A 23,490-nucleotide genomic window follows, 5' to 3' on the forward strand; every position below is an offset into this window, starting at 1 on the left:
TACGTAATAATAATAATAATAATAATAATAATAATAATAATAATAATAATAATAATAATAATAATAATAATAATAATAATAATAATAATTCCAGGACCATTTGTGCCAACGAAACGTAAAATTTCTCGTCTCGGGAAGGAGATAGGTGCATTTTTAAATTGAAGATCAGTCATAAAATTTCTCGAGTGTCGTGGGTAACATTAGTTCACCCAAGTGTTAGATATCAAGGTGGGTAATATTAGTCCTTAATATTACATAATTCATATTATAAAAGGTATAAATTGATAAAGAGATTTTGCGAGTACAATGCTACATATCATTAAGATGTTATATCACACTCTTCGGAGACTTCTCGTGATGCAGAAGGATTCTAACAACATCTAGATTAAATTAACGAAAAACCAGGGGATAGATTTTGTGCATATAGTAAATAAAAAAACGGAACGAGAAAATATTTTCTAGAATCGAAACGAGACGAGGAAGAACTATTCTAGAATTAAGATGAATAAGACTTTTACAAAATGTGAGACGAGACGAAAAATCTGTCTCATCTTGTGTTCAACACTATTGATAACTATCGAACCTGCTTAGGACATGTAATAAACCACAGTGTTAGTGAGGTGCACTGCACTTTAAACACGTGCTTTTTCGTACATTAAACATCTTTGAAGGTAGAAAAACAAACTACATATTATTTACTCGATGTAAAATTATCTTATTAAGCAGTTTTCTCAAATGAGGCAACCCGGTTACGGTAGACACAAAAAATGAACTGGTCGAACCAGCCGAGACGATCCAGTTAGCTTTCACGGCAATTTTTGCAGCACAAAACACATCCATAACACATACACAGTTATGTGTTAGAAACTCCATCATAACACTGAAGGGCTAATATCAGAGTCGTGAGGAAAGCACAAAATGACAAATATATGTATTTTTTTTATGCCTCCCAGTTCTAAATACTTCAAACATTTAACAAACACTTCTCAACATCCGAGTTGTTTTGTTTAAGATATATTATTGAAAGAATTTAATAAAAAAACAAGTGGGTTTCGTTTCATACATGTGGAATTACGATGGACTTCCAAAATACGCGAATTCCATATTTAAACAGATATGTAACTTCCGGCTGCAATAAATCTTCTCGAAATGAAGTCTTTAAGTTTAACGTCCCACGATAATGCCCTTCTGGCTAAAGTAGACGATTTTTAAAACAAGTGAATAATGATGGAAGAGTTGGTGGAATGAGAAAGTGGGAGGAAGAAAACTCACGAGCACCATTATGTCCACCACAAATTTGCTTTGCCGAAAATCGAACCAAGGACCCCACGCACCAGAGGTAAGCGTTCTAGCACGGAGCTACCGTGGCCCCTCCCGCTGCAATAGAGGAATAATGTGAGATGAAACCTGTTAATTCGCAAATTTCTACCACTTCCGGTCTTAGTAGAGAGAGACAGAAAATTGAATCTTTTCTTAAGACCCCAAATGATTCCAAAAATCCGCTTTTGGTTATCTGTTACCGTTTTTATTCTATGTCGACTAATATTTAAACCGGAAACAGTAAATATCTACCACTTCCGGTTGAATAGAGGGCTAACGGAAGAGATAGAACCTGTTATTGGGACGCTGAACCCAAAGCAGGAAACCACTTCTGGATATTTCTGAACATTTTCGATTTATGCAAATCAATATTGAAACCGAAAGTACTAAAGCCTTTCTATTTCAAGTGTGCCCCCGGAAAATATGTGAAACATACTTCGGCCCCACTCCTGCCACCCTCTTTGCTTTGGGAAAAGAAGTGAGTGACCTCAGCTGTGTTGCCTGTTTGTCGTTCAGTCGTTTAGTTTTGGCGAGTGAAGATCATTAGCTATTTAGAATGGATAACAAGACAGTGCCAGCAAAGCTCTTGAAACGTTGAGTCGATTACAAAGAAACCGCTAGTCACTGTCTATTACTATCTTTGATCTACGTCGAAAAATGTTGAACACAAAATTACTAAATTCAACCACATCCGGTTTGAATAATAGGTTAACGGAGGAGATAGAACCTATTCCTGCAACGCTGGACTTATTGCAGAGAACCGCTTCATATCCCTTACCGTTTGGCGCTGATACCTTTCAACAGACAGACGTACGGATGAATGGACGAAATCGCTCTACAGAACTTCCGACATTATGCAGAGCATAGTTTGGAAGTTAAATATGAGCATGTTAGCATTGGATGTCTGAAATAGTTTAATATTTAGTTCGTTCGATTCCGGTAAACAATGCGTGTTTGATTCTCCGTGTAAGTGATAGTCATGCTGAGACCAGAGTAGCGTTAACACAAATATTTTTTTTTCGCGGTGTAGCACATATTTATGCAGTTCTTATTTATTAATTTTACTTTATTTAACATTTAGCGTCCCGATGCCCATCACTATTGGCTAAAAAAAAACAAAAAAAAACACTGAAATGGAGTGGATTTTAGTTTAGCGTCTCTTTCAGCAGCGAGGCTATATGAGACGCGGACCTACTGATTAACGTGGAATCCGAACTACATGAGCTCCCACCGGGGATCGAACCCGGGTCTCCCACGCCAAAGGCAAAAAAAACACTGAAATATGTTTTTTTTTTTCTTTCTTAATTGTGAACGTTGTAATTATGTTTATATGTCTTTGTACTTTCCAGATGACACCCAAGTCGCCTGGTTTTAAATGAAATTTAATTAATTTAACAAGAAGGTTAACATAACCACAATTAAATTTTCTTTCGAACTTATTGCTAATACTTTCAGAAAATTATAGACTTGCAAACTGTAAAAATAGTGTAAGGTGCTTGAGTCTTGCTCAATATCAATTATAGAAATGTAATTTGTTACGTAAACAGTCTCAAATTTTATGTTATTTTGCATAAAAATTTGCAAGTATTTCATGGAGTAATAAAGTATATCCCTTTCTTTCAGATTTTCCTGGCTGCAGCTTTCCTGGTGCCCCAGCACACTCCTCCGTGATTTTCTCCGACGAATCCCTAGCCCCGGGAACAGTCGCGACTTACGAATGCGAGAGGGGTTTTGAGCTGTTAGGGCCTACCAGGCGCGTGTGTGGAGAAGATGGCCTATGGACTCCGGAGGGAATTCCTTTTTGTGGTGAGTGTTCGATACTAGTATTTTTCGAGAAAGTTGTTCAACACTTGTACACCAGGGGCGGATCTAGAATGTGAAAACTGGGAGGTCAGCCAGAATCCAGACTATGGTAGGTATATTATGAGATTACTAATAAAAGCTAAAACTATATAAATAATGGCTTAAATTATTTTTGTCATTATAAAGCTGGGGGACTAGGCCCCCCGTCCCCGGTCTAGATCCGCCACTGCTGTACACACCGATTTGTAGAGCTTATATTTGTCTGTTGTGATGGAAGTGTTTCAATCGCATGAGTTTCTGATTCAGGGGAGAGGGTATATAATAACCGAATTTGGATATCTAAAATCAGTATCGATGATTGTTAAAACTTGTTCTAAATATTGAATATAAAAATTTTGAAGAAAAAATATATAAATTTCGGCAATGTAAAAATCGAATATAAAATATCGATCAGTATTATTTATAATATATCGAAATTTTAAGCAGATCTACTTGCAACAAATATTTGCTAATGATTGTGTTCCTTGTGACTTGCTGGGGAAGGCGCTTCGTTTCTTGCTCATTCCTGAACAAATCCTTATAATCCTTAATTTCTTTCTGATTGTGCGTCTTGTATTGAAGAAATTTAAAAAGCTTTCTAATACAGGGTGATTCAAAGAAACGGGAAATTTTGAAAGTTGTGTTGGCAACAGTGGGCGTTTGCTAACACTAAATAATGTACGCCAGCCTGTCAACGACACCCTGCCATTTAGTTATCATGAATGCTTGGAGTGGTGTACAACGTGCTTTCACGATCGAAACACGTTGTATAAGAAGAATGACAGTGTGGACGTAGCACGTGGAGAATTCTGCCGTCATTTTAGTTTAGGACGCCACGATCGTGTTCCATCAGCATATGCAACTAAAACATGGATACATTATTAAGAGCAAACTGCTCCGTCAATGGAAAAGAAACCTCCAGATCGTGTGCAAAACGTTGGTACATCAGACAATATCCAAGCTTTTCGAGATGCTATCGTAAGGAGCTCACCTGCAATATGTCATCTGAAAAAACAATGCACTGTATGTATTCTAAAATGGCATTTTTTTTACTATAAAATGAAATAAATAATGCAAAAAAATGTTTTCGTGAAATTATTTAATTTTCAAAATTTTTCGTTTTTTCTCAATCACCCTGTACTGTATCCCCGAGTGAGTTCCTATTCTTCATTAACTGAGTCCACAGGTTTGGTAGGTAAAATTTAAGCTCAGATAAACATGTTTTTCTTTCGTCTGACGACAATTTAATGTTTGTGTTTGTGGGGCCACAGTAGTGCAGGGGTAAAGGGCTCATCTCATTTTGTTGCTATCATCAAGTTTCTCTTAGCCTCGAAGCATAATCGTGATACATTAAACAAAAAGGTATTATCCTTGTCGTTTGCTAATGGTCGTTGGAACATAGCTATACTAACAGTGGGTTTGTAATGTTATTTGTCGAAGCTCACATGACTTTTTACTTTTTTTTTTTCAATGTTTCTGTTAAACGTGAAACATTTTGTGTACAACAATAACTTTTTCAGAAATGGTTATTTTAAAACCAAGAAATCAACCAAAAGACCAAGAATCTTCCTAGTTTATTACTGGAATCATGTGCACTTTCTGTTCTGTTTACTTATGTAACAGGGTTAGTAAATACATTGTGGACATTTCTTCTACGTAGATATAAAATTCCATGTAAACAATTCGATTAACCTGGCTGGAAGAAATGATATTTGAGACAAGCCATTTCTATTCATCTTTGCTTGTGTGAAAGTCTTGCGAAGCGTACGAACGAGGGTAACTCTCAGATAATCTGATGTCCTTTGTGGGTTAGTAATGGGCCGTTGAGAGAAAATTTTCTTCAGTTGACGGCCAAATAGTGGGAATGCTCGAGCACTGGTTTCCCATCCAGCGTCATGCGATATGGCTGACGGTGGGAAAACAAAAGGGAAACGCAGCACTAACCTCCATCCTGGCTTCATTTTCATACACACTTTTTATGCATTTCGTAATGTAACATCAGTCATTGATTATCTAGGATAGCTATTTCTTTTCTGTTGTTTTCAGAAGCAGGATTTAAAAGATGACATTTACTAACAAGAATTGAGCATAACCTCTATTACGACACTCCGACATCCTACACTGGCGTCTACAAATCTTATTACATTACTATATCATGTAGTGGCGTCGCCATATTATACTACGTTTCTACACCCTAGAGTGGCGTTCCCTTCTTCATCTTATACTAGAGGCGCTAATCTTATTACATTTCTACGTCCTATAATGTCGTCGCCAGATCTTATTGGAAGGCGGAAATGGGGGCACGGTGGCTCAGTGGAAGAAAGCTTATCTCTGTTGCGTAGGGTCCCTGGTTCGATCCAAATGCCAAGTAAGTTTGTGGTGGACCAACATCGTGTTCGTGGGTTTTCTCGGGGTATTCCCGTTTTCTCCCACCTTCCCATTCCACCAATATCTTCCATCATCATTCACTTGCTTTAATAATCATATCCTTTAGCCTAAAGGGTATAATCGTGGGACGTTAAACTGAAAAATTTCATTTTCATTTTTGGAAGGCGAAAAGGAAGTAATATATATGCTTCCTATTGTAAATGAGGAATATTGTTTTACTTGGTAAATCCTTTTCCTTCGGCCTTCAGAAAATCAACTTACACTAATGCTTTTGCATTAATTTTAAGCCCGAAACGAAAACACGATGGCAAAAAGTTTCGGAAAGTGTTGCACGAAAAAAGTGTTGAAAGTGTTTGGATAGAAATATACACTATCCAAATATACAATATTCGGATAGTGTATACAGGTGTATTTCTAAGTTTCGGAAATATACACTAATCTAAAATGAAAGGAGGTGCACTACTAGTTTTTCATTTTAGATAGTGTATATTTACAAAGAATGGAGTGCACGTGCACTAGTGCACCTCCTTAAATTCGGACCTGTATCTATAAAATAGATTCTATAAAATAAAATAGAATATGGAAGGCTTCCCATAAGAACACCGAAATCAAGCATTTCGGATGGATTCAATTAGTGTTCATACTGGTGACCCTTAGAACTTTCCAAGCAATATTGGCATTGTCGTTAAGGCAGCGTCATGAGGACAATTGGAGAGCTGCGTAAATAAAGAGGTAGAGTACTCCGATTGGAAAGAAACAGCGAGGGCGAGAGGTACCTGATGCGCTGATCATACATCAGTTCAAGGCATCAATGCCAAAGTAATTTAGTATACCCCAGCTCGTAGGAGCTGTTTCACCACGGAGATTAATTTAGTTTAAATTGTGGTCAAGTTATGAAGAAATGACCATACTGAGACGTATTACTAATGATTAGAGACCGGATATTAAGGTATTAAAATCCTAGAAAATAGGCAGGCAAAATAGGCACTTAAAATTTAAAAAAATAGACAGTAAAATAGGCACTGAAATGTAATTTCAAATAATTAATTTAAATACTCAATACAATAAAAAAATAAATTCAAGTCATAGCTAATGTTCAAAGAATTGAGAAACACGTCTGTTTGTTAATATCTTCTTTTACTGTCTACATTCTATACAGCACTTTATCACTACACGTAACAGTCCAAATATTATACCCGTATCAGTACACACAGCAGTCCAAAAGTTAACAGCACTTTATCAGTACACACAGCAGTCCAAAATTTAACAAAACTTTATCAGTACACATAGCACTTAACGTTTCTCGGAAGAGGCAAAATCCTTTCTTGAAATACTATGTTATATATATTTTTTTTCAATAAAGTCTTATTTTGAAGAAAATTCGTAGGATGGGCAACATTAGGCACTAAACCAATTATTTAGGCAGGAAGGCGCGAAATAGGCAAAATAGACAAAACAAAATTGACTTAAATTCAAACTATAAACCCCAATATAAACTTTTAAACGTTATTTTTGATCATATCTCTAATATTAAAGAATAAGCATTTTGTCTAGCATCCGGGCTCTACTGATGATGTTATAGGCCTAGCTTTTCTTGTGTGACTTCAATAGGAGTGAGAATATTGAGCTGTCAAAAATACCGACCCTTTATACGCTGAAATATTAGGTTGGTGCGAATAAAATGCCCGCTTTGAAGTGTACTGGAGAACTCGCCTCAGCAGCGCAACACTAAGAAGTACTATGGCCAAGCGTCTAGCGTCACAAACTGTACAGTCCACTAAACAGGCTGAGGTATCTAAGGAGTTAGGCGGCTGTTTTTGTTGGACAGAGCACCATGGAAAACACAGAACTGTCCGTGATTTTTCTTTATAAATTCAAATCGGGTCATACTGCACAGCAAACTGAAAAAAAAATAACAATACATTCGAGCCAGAAATGGCGAATGAATGCACCATTCGCCGTTTTTTTCTTCAAATTTGGTGACACCATTACAAAATGAACCCCGTGGAACCAGGCGTTCAATGTTCGAAGTGTAGCACGGCGTTGCGAGTGACTTCGAAGCACGCACTCGCTCAGTGTGTGGCCGACATTATTTCAATGCATGATGAGCTGCTTCCTGAAAAAAGCTCAACGAAGCGAAAATGATGCGCAACGCTTACTTCCGCCCGTTTGCTCCCTCAGTGTGCGGCCACCCTAAGGAGAATTTGAATCAATGTAGTGTGTTGAAATTTCAAGATTTTCCCACCGGGAATCAAATTAGGGACCTTGTGAACCATGCTGGAGAACTAAGTTAGAACTAAGTAATAATAATAATAATAATAATAATAATAATAATAATAATAATAATAATAATATCAACCCCAAAAAGCTAGTCCTCAAAGCTGGATTTCTATGCTTCGGAATACTGCAAGAAAGCAGGTTGCATTTGTAGAACTAAAAATTATGAAATATTTGTGATTAGAAAGCAAAGAATTCATTAGCCGGTTTGAGTCGGCGCGGTGCTTGAAGAAGTAATACTTCCTTCCTGTGGATTGACCTTGACCTATGGGAAGGAAAGGCAGCCTGTGACGGCGAGAGGGAATCGGCTACAAGTTCCGTTAATTCCCGCAGGCGACACATTCCTCTGCCCCTTCTGAACAGGTACCTACAAAAACTGGGACATGCGCGGTGCCTCTTTCCTCGTATGAGGTGGGAAGCTCTACGCTATAAAATGCACCTGATTTAAACGCGATAAAACACTAACCTTTAATTTCGTCAGAACCCATGTTTACATGTAATATTGAACAGACTTTCTTCCATTATCAGCTGCTTCCGTTTTATGAAATACCCAGGAATTCCGTTAACAGGGGAGGTATAAGTGGTTACTTACTTTTACACAAATAATAATAGTAATAGAACAACAACTTTTTCATCAGATTAAATGTGGTCTCGAAGCAAAAGTAACATTACGTGTTAATTACAATTATTCTAGTTTTCTGACGTAAACACTTCTATAATAATAATAATAATAATAATAATAATAATAATAATAATAATAATAATAATAATAATAATAATAATAATAATAATTTAGATAAAAGGTAATTTAGGTAATAATTGAGACCACTTTCTCGTTCTAAATTTCATAAATTAAATCAAGTTATGCTGCAGTTGTTACTGAAACATGTATTGATGTGAAATTATAACAGACATTTTTGGAAAGTTTGGAAGAAAATACCCTCAAGATTAAACTACCTCTTACAGATTTTTTCGGAAGAAATGGCTTACGCCACAATCTAGGGTTTTAATAAGGTATTCATTTATAAAATATTAATTAAATCACATTAGTTGCTTTTTAACCAAATCATCTTAAATAAAAATACAAGCAAAAATAAATTAATTTTATTATTGGTAAGTATTCTGCCTGTTGGCAGTTCCTGGAACTAATCAGGGGTGTTCTAGCTTTGGGCCTGAAAATGTTTCTCGATTTTCAGCTTCTTCTTTTAATTCCCAATATTTTCTTCTATTTTCCAAATCATCGATCCATTGTGTTCTTCTTCTCCCTATTCCTCGCTTTCCTTGCATCTTTCCTTTTTTGGCGGTATGAAGAATATAATTTCTTTGCAAGATGTGTCCAATTCAATTGGCCTTCCTATGAAGGATACTGACTAAAAGAATCCTCTTCTCTCATATCCATTTTAAAAAAAGAATAAATTATCATTCTGTATTTTTCATAGAAAAACTTATTGTAAATTATATGATAATGTCATATTCATTTATGAAGTTTAAACACAATCGTTGCAGCCGTTTTTGAGAAAATCGCAATTCGTTTTTGGGGGGCGCGGTGGCTCAGTGGTAGAGCGTTTACCTCCGGTGCTTGGTTCGATCCCAGCTCGCGCCGTGCGGACTTTGTGATGGACAAACATCGTACTCGTGGGTTTTCTCGGGATACTCCCATTTCCTCCTACTTTCTTCATTCCACCATTTCATTCATTTCTCATCATCACCGTCTCCTTTAGCCTAACCGGCATAAGCGTGGGACGTAAAATTTAAATGTTTCATTTCATTTTAATTTTTAACTTTAAATAAACTCTTTTAACATATGAAAAATATTCAAAAAAGGAACCTGGAAAATCTTATTGAAATCGTGAACTTAAAAACTGATATTGGTACGTTGAATGTTATGGCTTCTACGTGAGACATATATCGGGACAAACAGACGGAGTGATATCGATTTTTTTTTCCTTTCAGCATGTAGGACAAATGAAACGCGTAAATTCGTTGAAATCTCGAATGCATTTTTTTTCAAGACGACCATACTCCGTTCTCTCCTGTCGTCGCTCGAAAGTAAAAATTAAAAAAAGGAATAAAACTTCAAATTTTGAAATCACTGTTAAAATCTCAAAGAATTTACTCAAAGTATTTTCAAAATTTGAAGTATAGCGTGCGTCTATCTATTTTCTATATCATCAGCTGAAGAAGATGTCAAAGTATGTTGTAACCACGCCCGGATCCGGTATTTTAACGGGGAAGTACCCCGAGAAAACCCACGAACACGGTATCACAAACTTACTTGGCCGGAGATCGAACCAGGGCCCTATGGACCAGAGATAAAAAAAACTGTACCATTGAACCACCGTGCCCCCCTCTCTTATACTAGACTAGCAATAGCAAAGAAACGTGTTTTTTGTGCTAAGTGTACTGTGCAAAGAAAGGTCGTTTTGGCGCTTTAACTAAGTGTTATTATCAAGAGATAACATCTACTATTTGTGAGGAGCGTTTTGTTCCGAATTATACTATATTTTTGAAGAGCGTTTTTGAGACGGAGCGTTCTGAGATTTTGTCTCATTTTCGAGCTGTATTAGGTTTTTATTTTATTTTTTTTTAAAGGTCAATCATAAAGACAAGACAGTGATCTTACGTGATCGATGAAAAAAATGAAATGAAATGAAATGAAATATTTCAGGTTAACGTCCCACACATACTCACTCGCTAAAATGAGTACCCTGTGCAATATTTAACTTAATTTGCAAGGAAGAGTGTGTGAAAGGACAGCCAATTTTCTTACAATAATCTAATCATGTAGATTTTCGTATATTTTTTCATGTCGTAACTTCAAAAAAATAAAATGAAATATTTCAGTTTTACGTCCCACGGTTATGCCGGTTAGGCTAAACGAGACGGTGATAATGAGAAATGAATGAAATGGTGGAATGAAGAAAGTAGGAGGAGAACCCCGAGAAAACCCACGAGCACGGTGTTTGTCCATCACAAATTCCACACGGCGCAAGCAGGGATCGAACCAGGGACCCCAAGCACGGGAGGTGAACGCTCTACCACTGAGCCACCGCGCCCCCGATCATCGGTCGAGTAGTTTGTGGTGGACAAATTCGTGTCCGTGGAATTTCTCGGGGTTCTCACGTGGGCTAGGAATTCAGATGTTAGAAAACCCAAACGTTATAGATTGATTGGATTGGAGTTATTTTTATCATTCTTCAGTACTGAGCCTGTATCAGACGTAGACCTAAAGCTTTAGGTAGAATTCAAACCACCGTAATGTATTCAAATTTGTCAAGGTTTTTGTATCGGGAATAAAGCTGGGGATCCAGCGCATCAAATGCACTCTTCCTAGTCACTAGTCCGATGGAGAGGACTAGCAATGTTATAGAATTGAATCGGAAATTCTGTATTTCGTACGTGTTAGCATTGACACATCGATTGACAATTGCCGAGGGTATATATGACGAAAAGTGGGGCCCGAAATAAATTACTCGGGTTCGCAACATACACAAATACCCCCGTCGGGATTCGTAGCAGGGAATAGATGCGTAGAAATCACGTGCGTTAGTCACTTGGTTTTGAAGAGTCTCGTGTCAGTGAAAGCTAACTATCTCTATGTCCTATGGAACCAGGTGGACCAATGCTACATTCACAAAAGCTCTCCATTGACTTCTATCCTTAGCCAGCTGCATCCAGGTTTTACTTTGTATTTCCATTTCTGGGAAACTCATCTTAATATTGTTCTTCCATCTGCACCTAGGTCTTCCTACTTGTCTTTTTTTTCGACTGGGCTTCAAGTTAAAATTTTGAAAGATTTTCTACTTTCTTCCATTCTGGCTACATGACCTGCACACCTGAGCCTCCTTAGACTTGATCATCACAATGTTGGGTAAATGGTGCAAATTGTGCAGTTCTTCATTACGAAGTTTCCGACATTTCCCATCCCCGTCCCTCTTGCTTCCTAATATTGGTTTCAAGATTTTATTCTCAAATACTTTTAGGTAGCCTTCACACTAGGATCCTGTGAGCCGCTCGCGTGAGCTGCAGCTGCTAGCTTTACATTGTCTTAAATGTACGCCTTCACACATGCACTTCGGTGCAAATGAGCTACTTTAAAGATCAACCCCGTCAGTAGCCGGTTCGAGTGGGCTGCTGGCGGGGAAGAAAATAACACGCAGTCTTATGAAAGCCCTTCACACGTGAGCGTGAACTCAGTTGGAATGGAGAAAATTGTATATACAGTATATTTCATGTTGAAAATTTTCTCATTTGGTGTTATTCTGATGAAATTCACATTTTATACTATTATACAGTTTATCAAACAAGGATATAAATTTTGTTTCATCTTCTCTCAGTTTAGGAAACAGAAGGTATAATGAACATTCTTTCAGTTTTGATCGATTTATAGGATGAATCCACATTGTTCTATATCTTCTTTTCCTTTTTTCTTGCAATTTATCGCCAAGATTAAAGTTGCAGCTTCTTCTGTCTCTAGCATGGCTCTCATTTTAGTACCACGATCTTTTGAGCAGCTCAGAAGTATTCAATGCCTTCACACTACAGGTTCAGTAAGCGGCTCACAAGATCCTAGTGTGAAGGTAGCCTTAGTCTGTGATGCTTTCTCAAAGAAAGGGACCATACAGTACAACAGAAAAAAATATCGTTTTATGTATTTTAAGCGTAAAATTCTTCGACAGAATTCGCGAAGACAAAATAGTTTGAACTGAATAATAACACGTAACTGGGGAAATACCATATCTAAACAACTACCGTTTCAATAATTCTACCCATACTTATAGCTCACCCTGTATGTCTCAAGACATATCATTGTCATTACCGAGCGTAGAACCACGCTTCGCCACCACACCAGGTGCACAATTTCTTTCTCCACCTGTCTGGTATTTCAGGTTCTTGATGGAGAGGGCAGTTTTGGACAAAGCCTCATTTTCGGAGGGATGAAAAGTGAGGGATGTATAGCGCTGACCTTGATGGGGTGAAGAATAGGTACCGTTAGACAGGGTGAATGTACGGTGAAGCCGGAAATGAGAGAGTTCCTTCTACTTATGGGGGTTGAAACGTTAAATGTATGTTACACAATTCCCGATGGAATTTATGTTCTTAAGTGAAAAAGGACTAGATTGATTTGATAACAGTTTTCTGTAGATTAGACAGAATGGAATTTTCTTCAACACAAAGAAATCTCGTACACGATGGGAGAAAATGTAGGAGGGTGATATCACTGGTACTGTTGATTCGGATATCAGACAAGAATATTAGTTTCTGAGACAACCCTCCCCCCTTTTCTCAATATGTTGCATTAATTACTCCATGAGCAGTTTCTGTTTCCGGTTATCGTTCATGGAAATGTCGCAATTAATAATAATAATAATAATAAAAGTTCAAATATTTAGGTGTTGTTATAACAAATAAGTTAAGGAAAGAACAGAAAGAGATTATTGTTGTCAAATCCATGTTAGTACTATCTACGAAACCCTTTTTCGTCACGGCTAATATCGGAGAAATTAAAGATACAATTTTATAAAAGCACAGTTTGACCCCACATGTTGTGTAGATGCGAAAATTGATCACTCACGTGCAGAGAATAACAGTCTCAAGGATTCTAGAAGAAGATTTTGCAGTCTATATATTAAAATGCTAGGTCTATTTGTTTGTCTCCAACAGGGGTGTAGCCAAGGGGGGGCCCATCGGGGCCGGGCCCCCCAAATGGTTTCCTGGCCCCCCCCAAATGACCAGCTTTTAAATGATCAGCTTGTAAAATTATCTCGCTTCATTCATTTAAAAGTAACAAAGTTTATTGACAATTAATAATTTATGGTAAAATAGTAAGGAGAAATATTTTTTTTTCCATACCGATCGAAAAATAGGATACTTTTTTTGTGACAGCAGATTACACAATTTACTGTGATTTATATTTGACAGTTTGAAGACAAACGTTTTAACAAAGTACTACAAATACAGCCATAAAACAAAGGTATTAAACTGATTTGTAACTACAGTATATTTTTATATGCTTTAACAAGTGCTTTAAAAGACATAGAAGATTGAAAATTTGGTGAGAAACAATGTTTTTATTCAATTTGGATTTCATTCGCTCTCTCTCTTATTTCTACTCAGTGTAATAAAATAATTATGTTTTTTAGTCACGAATAATAAATATTTTTGTCAGGAAACCGTAAAGAAATTAAGTGAAATTTCAAAGAAAATCAATCTTGTGTAGATAAGTTCTGTATACAAGGTCTTAAATTTAAATATAAAGGTAACCAAGAAAAGTTTTGTTGCTTTTTCACCCACCACCTTCGAACATTGATATGCCACCTAACCTGGAAGATCAAAAATAGTCCCATCAGCATCGACGACCTTCTGAAAACGTTCTGGAAGGCCATGCAATCAATCCATCGCGGTAGAACTTGGTGGGCCGTGAAACGAAGAAAGTATCACGTGCATTTTGGACTTTTACTAGGGATTTGAACTGGCGTCCTCTAAGGTGATTGTTCAAAGAATGGAACAGGTGATAATCGGACGGTGCAATACCCGGGGAATATAGTGCTTGCAATATTGTTTCCCATCCAAGGCGGAAAATGGTGTCCTGAGTCATCTTAGCCACGTGGGACTTAGCGTTGTCCCGTAAACGAGGACCCATTTGCAATTCAGAAGCGATGGCTCCAGAGTTTTGAGTTTTTTGTTGAGCACAGCTCAACTGCTGACACTACACAGTTGCATTGATACTCTGACCAGCTGGTAGCAGTTCCCGATGCACGATGCACCAAACACACAGAAGGACCTTATTCTGGTACAGTGCTGGTTTCGGCTGTTTTGAAATCGGTTCATGGGATGCTAACCAATGATAACGGCGCCGTGGAGCTTCGTATAGGACACACTTTTTATCACATGTCAACGACTCCGAAATCACAGAAATGGATCCGAAACAGTAAATAAACACAGGCGACTGCCGCGTTGCCTTCTGGCCCAGAGTCAAAATATGTGAGACCCATTGACCCCACTTGTAGTGCTTCACAAGTTGATGGATGTGCTGCCGAATGGTTTCTCCACACACTGAATTGTAGTCCCAGTTCCTCTTTGTACATGTGTTGGTCTTCTGGCACGTGGTGTTTTCGGGTGTTTCGTCATCGTCCTTAAACTTGTTAAACCATCGCTGCAATGTCCGCGTCGTCACGACACCCTTACCAAAGGCCTGGCATATCTTCTGTCCCGCTACAGCGGCGTTTGACCTCCATTTGAACTCGTTTAGCATACATGCTCTTATGATGCTCTGTGGATGTCCCATGTTCCCTCTGTCTTTACGCAGTTCACGGTGTGTCTGAATTGCCACAACCAGGTAGTATGTTGGATATACCCACACCAACAACTGACGTTCGCCTTATCTCCACTCGCATTCAACTCACGGTGTGAGGTCCAATTGAACACAGACCTTCACGAAAAGGGACAGAACTTTCTTGGTTACCTTTATAGTTAGAAAAAATATGCACAAAAGTATAGCGTTTGGTCCCGGGCAGTAGTTCTTGATTAAGCATAATAAAAACTATCTTGAATATAATTTATGGAGAATAATAATAATAATAACAACAATAATAATAATAATAATAATAATAATAATAATAATAATAATAATAATAATAATAATAATAATAATAATAATAAAAGAAGAAGAAGAAGCTAAAATAGTGTTTTTAGTTTTCCAGAAGAAAACCAAAATTTTCCTTTCTTTCAGGCCTCAAAAACACTAGCAGCAACACATTTTTTTTTGGCTTTGTACATTGTAGCTGGCCCCCCCTCAAAAACTACGGGCCCCCCTACACAAACCTGCTGGCTACACCCCTGGTCTTCAATCCTTTTGACAATGAGATCTCGAAAACCACAAGTGCTAGAAACGTGCCGTTTTCGCTGGTCAATTCCAAATTTTGCGTAAACTATCCAGTTCTAATTGATTTTTTTTTTAAAGTTCGTTATTTCTTTATTACATTTTTAGGGATGCATTGGAAGTGTTGAAATTTTAAAAAAGCATCATATCCTTTGAGGTATACAACCCAACACAATACAGTTGTATATAGGGGTTGTATACATCTTAGGCGATTTGCTACATGGCCAAATGATAATGAAAAACAATGGATAACCATTTGTCCAGGCTAAGATGAATCTTTCTTGTTTGGAGTGTTTTGCTCAATGAACACCATATATCGGTGACATTATAATTCATTGTGTATGTAAAGTATTTGCTTATTACATACTGCATGCAAAAAGAAAGAAAACACGGATTATACATGAATTAGAAACACCAACAGGAAGTAGGCTCAAATCTTGCAAACGGTGCGCGATATTGAAAAAAAAAAAATCTCCCCTTTATGACACCTCTTGCCGATTTTTATCAAGACATTCTTCACTTGTATGAGGAATGACAAGGAGACTCATGCTCATATGTGAATGATTAAATGATGCGCTGTGTAGAGAGCGCAGGTTCAGCTAGTATACATACATAGAGAGAGAGAGAGAGAGCAAAAATAGTTAAGAAATTAGTAAGTTTTAAAAGCTAATTCCTCAGAGCCTCTAATCTGCTGGCTGGCGCGTGTGCCTATGGTGCATGTGGTGCCCGGTAGGAGATTACAAAAATTAATTCCACAATCATTCATTTTCATTAATCATCCATGCTTTTTCAAGCTTAAAGAGCATAATTATGAAATATTAAACTAAACTTTCATTTTGAAATTTCATTTAAAAGCTCTGGACTTCACTGATACCAGGTCTTCCCGATGGTCTAGTTGCTATTGCACGCGCCTCTGGCGCACAGTGTGGTATGTTCGATTTCCAGTAAAAGAGCTTTGAACGTTTAACGATGGTATGTATTTCACTTGAAACTGTAGGTCCTCGTCTCATATAGCCACAGTGCTGTAAAGAGACGCTAAACCTCAATAACAAACAAACAAACAAAATAGCTACATGTGAACGAATGTTACGGATAATAAGAAAGATAGGTTTCTATGTGTAAGACGGGCCTATGTGAGTAGGGTGAATAGAGTTCTAGTTGGGCGGACCAAATAGTCATTTAGGTGGATTAAGAGGATGAAAATATTTACAGGTTGTATCAAAAAGGATTTTACAACTTTGAAAACTCGTATTGATTTATTCATTTATCTTATAGACATGTTTTGGTGTCATTTTGTAGCAAAATACAAGTTTTGACTCACGTAGTACACTAGTTCAAAAACAAGCCACCACAAACGCTAGCGGCAGTTGTAGCAAAGATGGCTGCCTTTACTGGTCCCGAGCGTGCTAGCTGTGTGTTTTGGTTTGAAGAATCAAAGTCTGCGTCAATTATGCAACATATATTTCGTACAAACTGTGGTAAATATCCTCCCAGCAGGCCTACTATTTATCAGTGGCTCAAATGTTTTATTGAAACTGGATGTTCAGTAATTCACAACAAATCTCCAGGTCGTCCCCGTACGTCAGAAGACGTAGAGCAAGTAAGACAAAGCTTTGTGAACAGTCCTACAAAATCAACCCGGTGTGCTTCTCGACAGCTGGGTATCCCACACATGACGGTTTGGCGTGTGTTGAGGAAATGGTTGGATCTCTAACCATATAAATTACAAATAATGCAAGAATTAAGACACACTGAAAAATAGTCACACCTAACATGCTGCAGGAGGTTTGGCAAGAAATCGACTTCAGATAGAATGTGTGGCACATCACCAATGGAAGCTACATTGAACCTCTTTAAGTATGAGATAAAATAATTGATGTATTTTGCTACAGAATGAAAACAAAACTTTGTCTATAAGATAAATGTATAAATCAGTTTTCAAAGTTGTAAAGTTGTTTTTGATACACCCTGTATTATTATAAAAAAGGATCTTGGTGGTGCAGCAGGCACGTAGCCAGGATTTCGTGAAGGGAGAGTCCGTGATATAAATTACTGTGATCATCACACCAGGGACTCGAACATTCTAGGATTTCGTAACGCGAGGGGGAGGCGTCATATGAAATTCTGAAGACTCAGGAGATTGGCCAATGTAAACTACTTTACTATCAACATATTTTGGTTTGTTAGGACAATAAAATGAGTATATGTTGGTAAGTATTTTAATAACAAACTATGAAGAAATCTCGAGTAATAAAAGAATAAAAAAAAGTATTGAAAAAGTTTATACAATATTTACGTCCTTCCTCTGTTTATTCAAACATAACAATTTTCCTTTCATTATGATCTCAACTATTATGAAAAGTACATATTCACTATTATAAAAAGTACATAATAATGTCTTGTAAAATATTTTACAATATCTGCGTTCCTTTCTCTGTTGAATCAAATGCTAATAGAACTCCTTTTCCATATAAATTTTTGTTTTTATTATTCCGTCAGCTACTGTCGGTTCCAAATGACAGGTTAAAGGAACAGTAGAAAATTGTTTTTGAAATAACATGTTTGACACTGCAAGGATGCGATGACGAAAAATTATGACACAAAATGTCCACGCTGTTACTTAAAGGCACTATGCTTTCGGAAGCTTGAAATCTCCCTGACTAGTAGCAGAAATTCTGAGAATTCTGTAACTTTTCTAGAAACTTCAAATTCCCTTACTCTTCCAGGATATCTCGCTCACCTCACCACCATGTATTGCAAGTAATACAAATCTCCTCATAAGAAAGAGTAACCAAAAGCTTCCTGTAGTTTTTTTTTTTTTTTTAACGCTGATCCTTCTTTTCCTCATTTCATTTTGTTTCATCCTTCCTTAAGTTTTTCATTTCTGGTCTCGAAGAGGGGTGTGTGTGCCGGAGACCCCCATGGCTACGTGCCTGGGTGGAGGAGATGATAATTCTGAATGTCTTGGTTTGGTGCAGGTTGGAATGCAATGGAGAAGTTCTGTTTCTGCGGAGAAGAACTTTTTTTGTAACTCAAGCTATAAAGTTAGTAAGATAATTGATTATTATTAATATAATCCGATTATCCGAAGTAGTGGAAATAAAACAAATTATTGCCCGACTACAACCCTGTGAGATACACACAGCACACGCCTTACTTTGGTCATTGTAGCAGAGTAGTTGCTTGTTATCCACGTGGATGTTTTGTTTCTTTTCTTTCTGCTGTTTCGGGCGCTTGTGTTGTAGTGGCCATTGAATCCAGGTGACCTGAATGAGCACAACCTGTGTTTTCTTTGAAGGCGCATTTAGCAGCTCTTTGATTTTGTTTCTTTGCGTTGTTGTCTTCTATCTGCAACAGATAGATTCCAGCTACGTCATTACCATCCTAATTACTACCTTCTCGTGTGGTTTGATCCTACAATGCTCATAAGTCCATTGGAAGTGAGCATTAAAGGAAAACAAGTTCACCTATAAAATTACCTTGTTTAGTTTCCCTTCAAACATCCTGGTGCTATCAGCAGAATTAACTTCTATAAGTGCTTTGTTGATGGGAATCGGGGGGAGGGTACTCATCTTTGCACTATAATAATAATAATAATAATAATAATAATAATAATAATAATAATAATAATTTATCAGTGGCGGCTTTAGCGGGTAGGCATGGGCCTACCCAAAAATTTTGAAAAAATATATAAACCCTAAAAGATACAATAAAGAGTAAATATATTTTCCACTATTTATATTAGTGGCAGATAATTATTTAACAAATACCATCAACCAATACTTGTAAAAATAATTTCCCACTCTCATTAATCCATCAAATGTGTATATGTATCTATAAGCGAGGGAGAGGGCCTACCTGAAATCAAAATTCTAAAGCCGCCCCTAATTATTATTATTATTATTATTATTATTATTATTATTATTATTATTATTATTATTATTATTATTATTATTATTATTTAATTATTGAAGACCCTGGTAGAAAGTCTATTTTCTGGGTCCTTAAATAAAAAGTTTAATAAAATCTTCCTGACTGTATATAAAACTACATGAACTCACTCAGTAACGGGTACTTCCGGTTGATGTGAAAAGTTGAAATTTGTCACGATTGTAGCTTTCCGGGACTAACCCAGAGGAAAATTGCCAAAAGTGAATATCTTTAATTTTTAGGGGGTCTAAGAGGAGATGAAGAAATTCCTCACATTATTTAAACGGGCCCTTTTTTGGACTTATAATCTCGTGTTTTAGGTACATGGAATTGGATTCGGTATGCTTGTACGTTGCTGTTGCATTACCTAAATTAAGTCACTAAAAATTTTAAAAATCCAACTTTAGGATGATTTTATGCGGAACTGAAAAATCTTTCCCACGTTATTTATATGGGACATCTACACCCCAAAATATTTAGGCACTTCCTGTAAAGCTACAATGATTAAATCTGGCACGATTGTATCCCTCCGGGAGTTACCCACAAAATTTCCAAAACAAAGTATTTTTAGTTTTTAGGTGTTCTAAAGGGGATATGAAAAATCTCCATGTTATTTAAATGGGTGTTTTCTTGGAATAAAATAAATTATCTTTTAGGTATTTGAAATACGAAGAAAAAAATCTGAAATTCGGTAGAATAGTGGGTTTAAGAGATGCGAGGCTGTAGGAAGAGCAAACGTGGGGGTCTGGAGGCAAAGCCCCAGCTAGCCAAAAGCAAATGTGTCGTTGCTTCATTGAATTTTAGCGTTACTTTCAGCACAGGATCTATATGTAAGACGTTGACCTACAGCTTCAAACGGAATCCGAAGTAACGTAACGCGTTGAGGTTTTAATGCTAATACACCACAAATCGAACCCGGGACCCCGTGTACCGTAGGTCAGTGAGGATGGCTATATTTTTACCTGTGGACTATTGTATTGTGTGAGGCAGAAACGTGAACATTACGCAAAAGCGATGTAAAACAATGAAGTCTTCCGAAAATGAGTATGGAGAAGGATGTATCATTTATATAGTATCCATTGACCTGTTGGTACTGTGAAGTTCAATTCAACTTTTGTAAATCGACCCATTTGTTTATGAGTTCCCTTGTGGCTATATTGTTAAACATACGCGTCTTGAGCGTGCATAACTCGGATTCAGTTCCCGGTGCGACCTCACGTGTTCAGACTGTACATTAAGCTGTAGAACTACGTGTCGTACAGTGTCAGTGCTTAAAAGGGACTTTAAACGCCTAACCAGTCAAGCAACGTGCGTTCATGTTTTTTTCCGCGCAAAATATTTTGGTCTGGAAAACCATTCATATCCATACAATACACTTTTACTGACTTCTGATTTATTTTATTAGCGAACTAAAAAAGTTTGTTACTGAATTCTCTGTGTCAGTCTGTTATTTGCGATTTTTTTTTTTAATTTTGAGCCCTCCATTCCATAGGACATCAAAAACTATCTGAGAAGGTGATGCAATTTTTCGCTTCACTTTTACCGTTTCCCTAAATATTGGCCAAAATATTCCCGATTTCCAGAGATTTAAGGATCCACATCTCCAGGAACCGTAAGTTATAGAGGATTAAAATTGGTGTGGAATAATACTTGAGAAGATGGTGAACATTTTGGTACCAAATAGTAATCGGTGGCCGCTGTCCAACTGTCCACTTGTTTGGCCAGTGGCCACCATTAATATCGGTACCAAAATATTTACCATTCCCTTAGGTATTGATCAACACCAGTATCGTCTCTCTGTGACTTACGGTTCCCGAGATATGGCTCCTTAAATCTCCCGAAATCGGAACTATTTTTGGCAAGATCTGAGGAACAGTAAGTAATAGAGAGATTATATTGGTGTTGATCAATACCTAAGAGGGTTGTAAACATTTTGGTACCAAATAGTAACCGGTGGACACTGGCCGGCGGGCCATCGTTCCCCAGATATTGTCCAAAAATGTTCAATTTTTTGGAGATTTAAGTATCCATAACTCAGGAACCGTAAGTCATAGAGAGATGATATTTTGCGAATTTTTGCGAGAAACAGAAGAGTTGTTTTGACAATGCACTTGGAGCATTCTCAAGTGATTTTAAGTTTTACATCTATTTTAGCAGTGAGGCTATATGAGACGTGGACTTACAGATTAACGTGGAATCCAAACCACATGAACTCTCGCCGGGAATTAAACCCAGGTCTCCCAAACGAAAGGCGCGTACGCTAATCACTTACTCACTAGGGAGCTCATTATAGATTTTTTTTTATTTATTTGATATTACTGATGACAATAAGAAAAGTTTGCACAAAATAGCAATAAGCATTCCCCACCATTTATCTGTTTCATTTCCTGTTTGACTCGGTTTTATTTATTATCGGTACAACTAATATTTGAATTTCTTCATTTCCTCTCTACAAACAGTGGGCACGGTGGCTCAGTGGTAGAGCGCCTCCTCTGGTGCGTGTTGTAACTGGTTCGATCCCGGCCAAGTAAGTTTCTGGTGGACAACATCATGTCCGTGAGTTTTCTAAGGATACGCTCGTTTCCTCCCACTCTTTCATTTCACCAATTCTTTCATCATCATTATAGTTAAAGTGAAATATTTCATTTCTCAATTTTATCGATATAGCCCTGCGTAGTGTAGTCGCTAACATTCTCATCTTTCGTGCGAACGGTGCCAGGTTCGATTCCCGGTGGAGACACTCGGTCGAAAAAGTGTGAAAACTTTTTCAAGACAGCCATCCTGAGTGAGGTTTTCCTAATTCACATCAGGCAAATGCCTGGATGGTACCTAACATATGGTCTCAAGCCACTTCCTTCCCTCCTGAATCCATTTTTCCTTCCCTTTCCTCCAATAGTGATCGCCGATGGACATCATCCTTCATACGTGCCGGGCTAATATGGCCTTAGACGTCGGGAATCCAGGAATCCAATTCCTAATCCTAATGCAATCAGTTATGATGTCACATGCTCAATTTACCAGCTGAATAACAATGAAAAAGATCTCGAACGCATTGATTAATAGCTACTCACAAGAATATTTTGAAAAGAAAAATGAAATGAAATCTTTAAGTCTTACGTCCCATGGTTATGCCGGTTAGGCTAAAGAAGACGGTGATGATGAGAAATGAGTGAAATTGTGGAATGAAGAAAGAGGGAGGAAACGGGAGAACCCCGAGAAAACCCACGAGAGCGGTGTTTGCCCACCACAAAATCCACACGGCCCGAGCTGGGGTCGAACCAGAGATCCCAAACACCTGAGGTGAACGCTCTACCACTGAGCCACCGCGCCCCCCAATATTTTGAAACGAGTGAAAATGAATGAGCACCTTTGAGATTAACGAGCTTTGAAGCTTCATATCCTTAACCATAATTATCCCGACATATATGGATGATCCTTTATAACCCTTCCCGTGAAGTGGTACTTTTTCTGGTAAGCGAACACGTGATCGATATCAACAGAAAGCCGTAGTAGTAGTAATAATTGTGCTTATTAATGACGTCATATGGTGTAGGGCACCTTATTGAAAGAAAGGTTGATGACCGACGTTTGGAGCGCCCAAGGCGAAGATGTGGCCCTGCTTCTGCTTGGCAATTGGCATTGGAGTCGTGTGGTAGGATGAGGAATGCGGGAAGTGGCAGAAGCAACAAGCAATGGCGTTCGTACGTGCCCCGACCATTCAGAGCCTCAGAAGGAAAACAAGCGAAGCGAAGCCCAAGTACGTCAAGCATACCGCCAAGTCATTGCGCGAAAGATTTCACGTTTCAATCTATCCAACAAATCCTTTACAAACGTTGGCATGCATTATTCAT

The 23,490-nt window shown here is 37.7% G+C and overlaps 1 protein-coding gene across 7 annotated transcripts in view; it reads left to right on the forward strand.

The window, feature by feature from the left end:
• Positions 1–23,490, forward strand: part of LOC145674364 (CUB and sushi domain-containing protein 3) — a 228,682-nt gene that overhangs the window by 42,754 nt on the left and 162,438 nt on the right. For all 7 annotated transcript variants that reach the window (XM_081744323.1, XM_081744322.1, XM_081744324.1 and 4 more), the window contains exon 2: positions 2,944–3,126. In XM_081744323.1, the coding sequence (XP_081600449.1) occupies positions 2,944–3,126 (183 nt within the window). The remainder of the gene's footprint in view (positions 1–2,943; positions 3,127–23,490) is intronic.

The sequence above is a fragment of the Thermobia domestica genome, chromosome 17 (assembly GCF_964235325.1).
Source record: "Thermobia domestica chromosome 17, izTheDome1.hap1.1, whole genome shotgun sequence".
NCBI classification, from domain to species: domain Eukaryota; kingdom Metazoa; phylum Arthropoda; class Insecta; order Zygentoma; family Lepismatidae; genus Thermobia; species Thermobia domestica.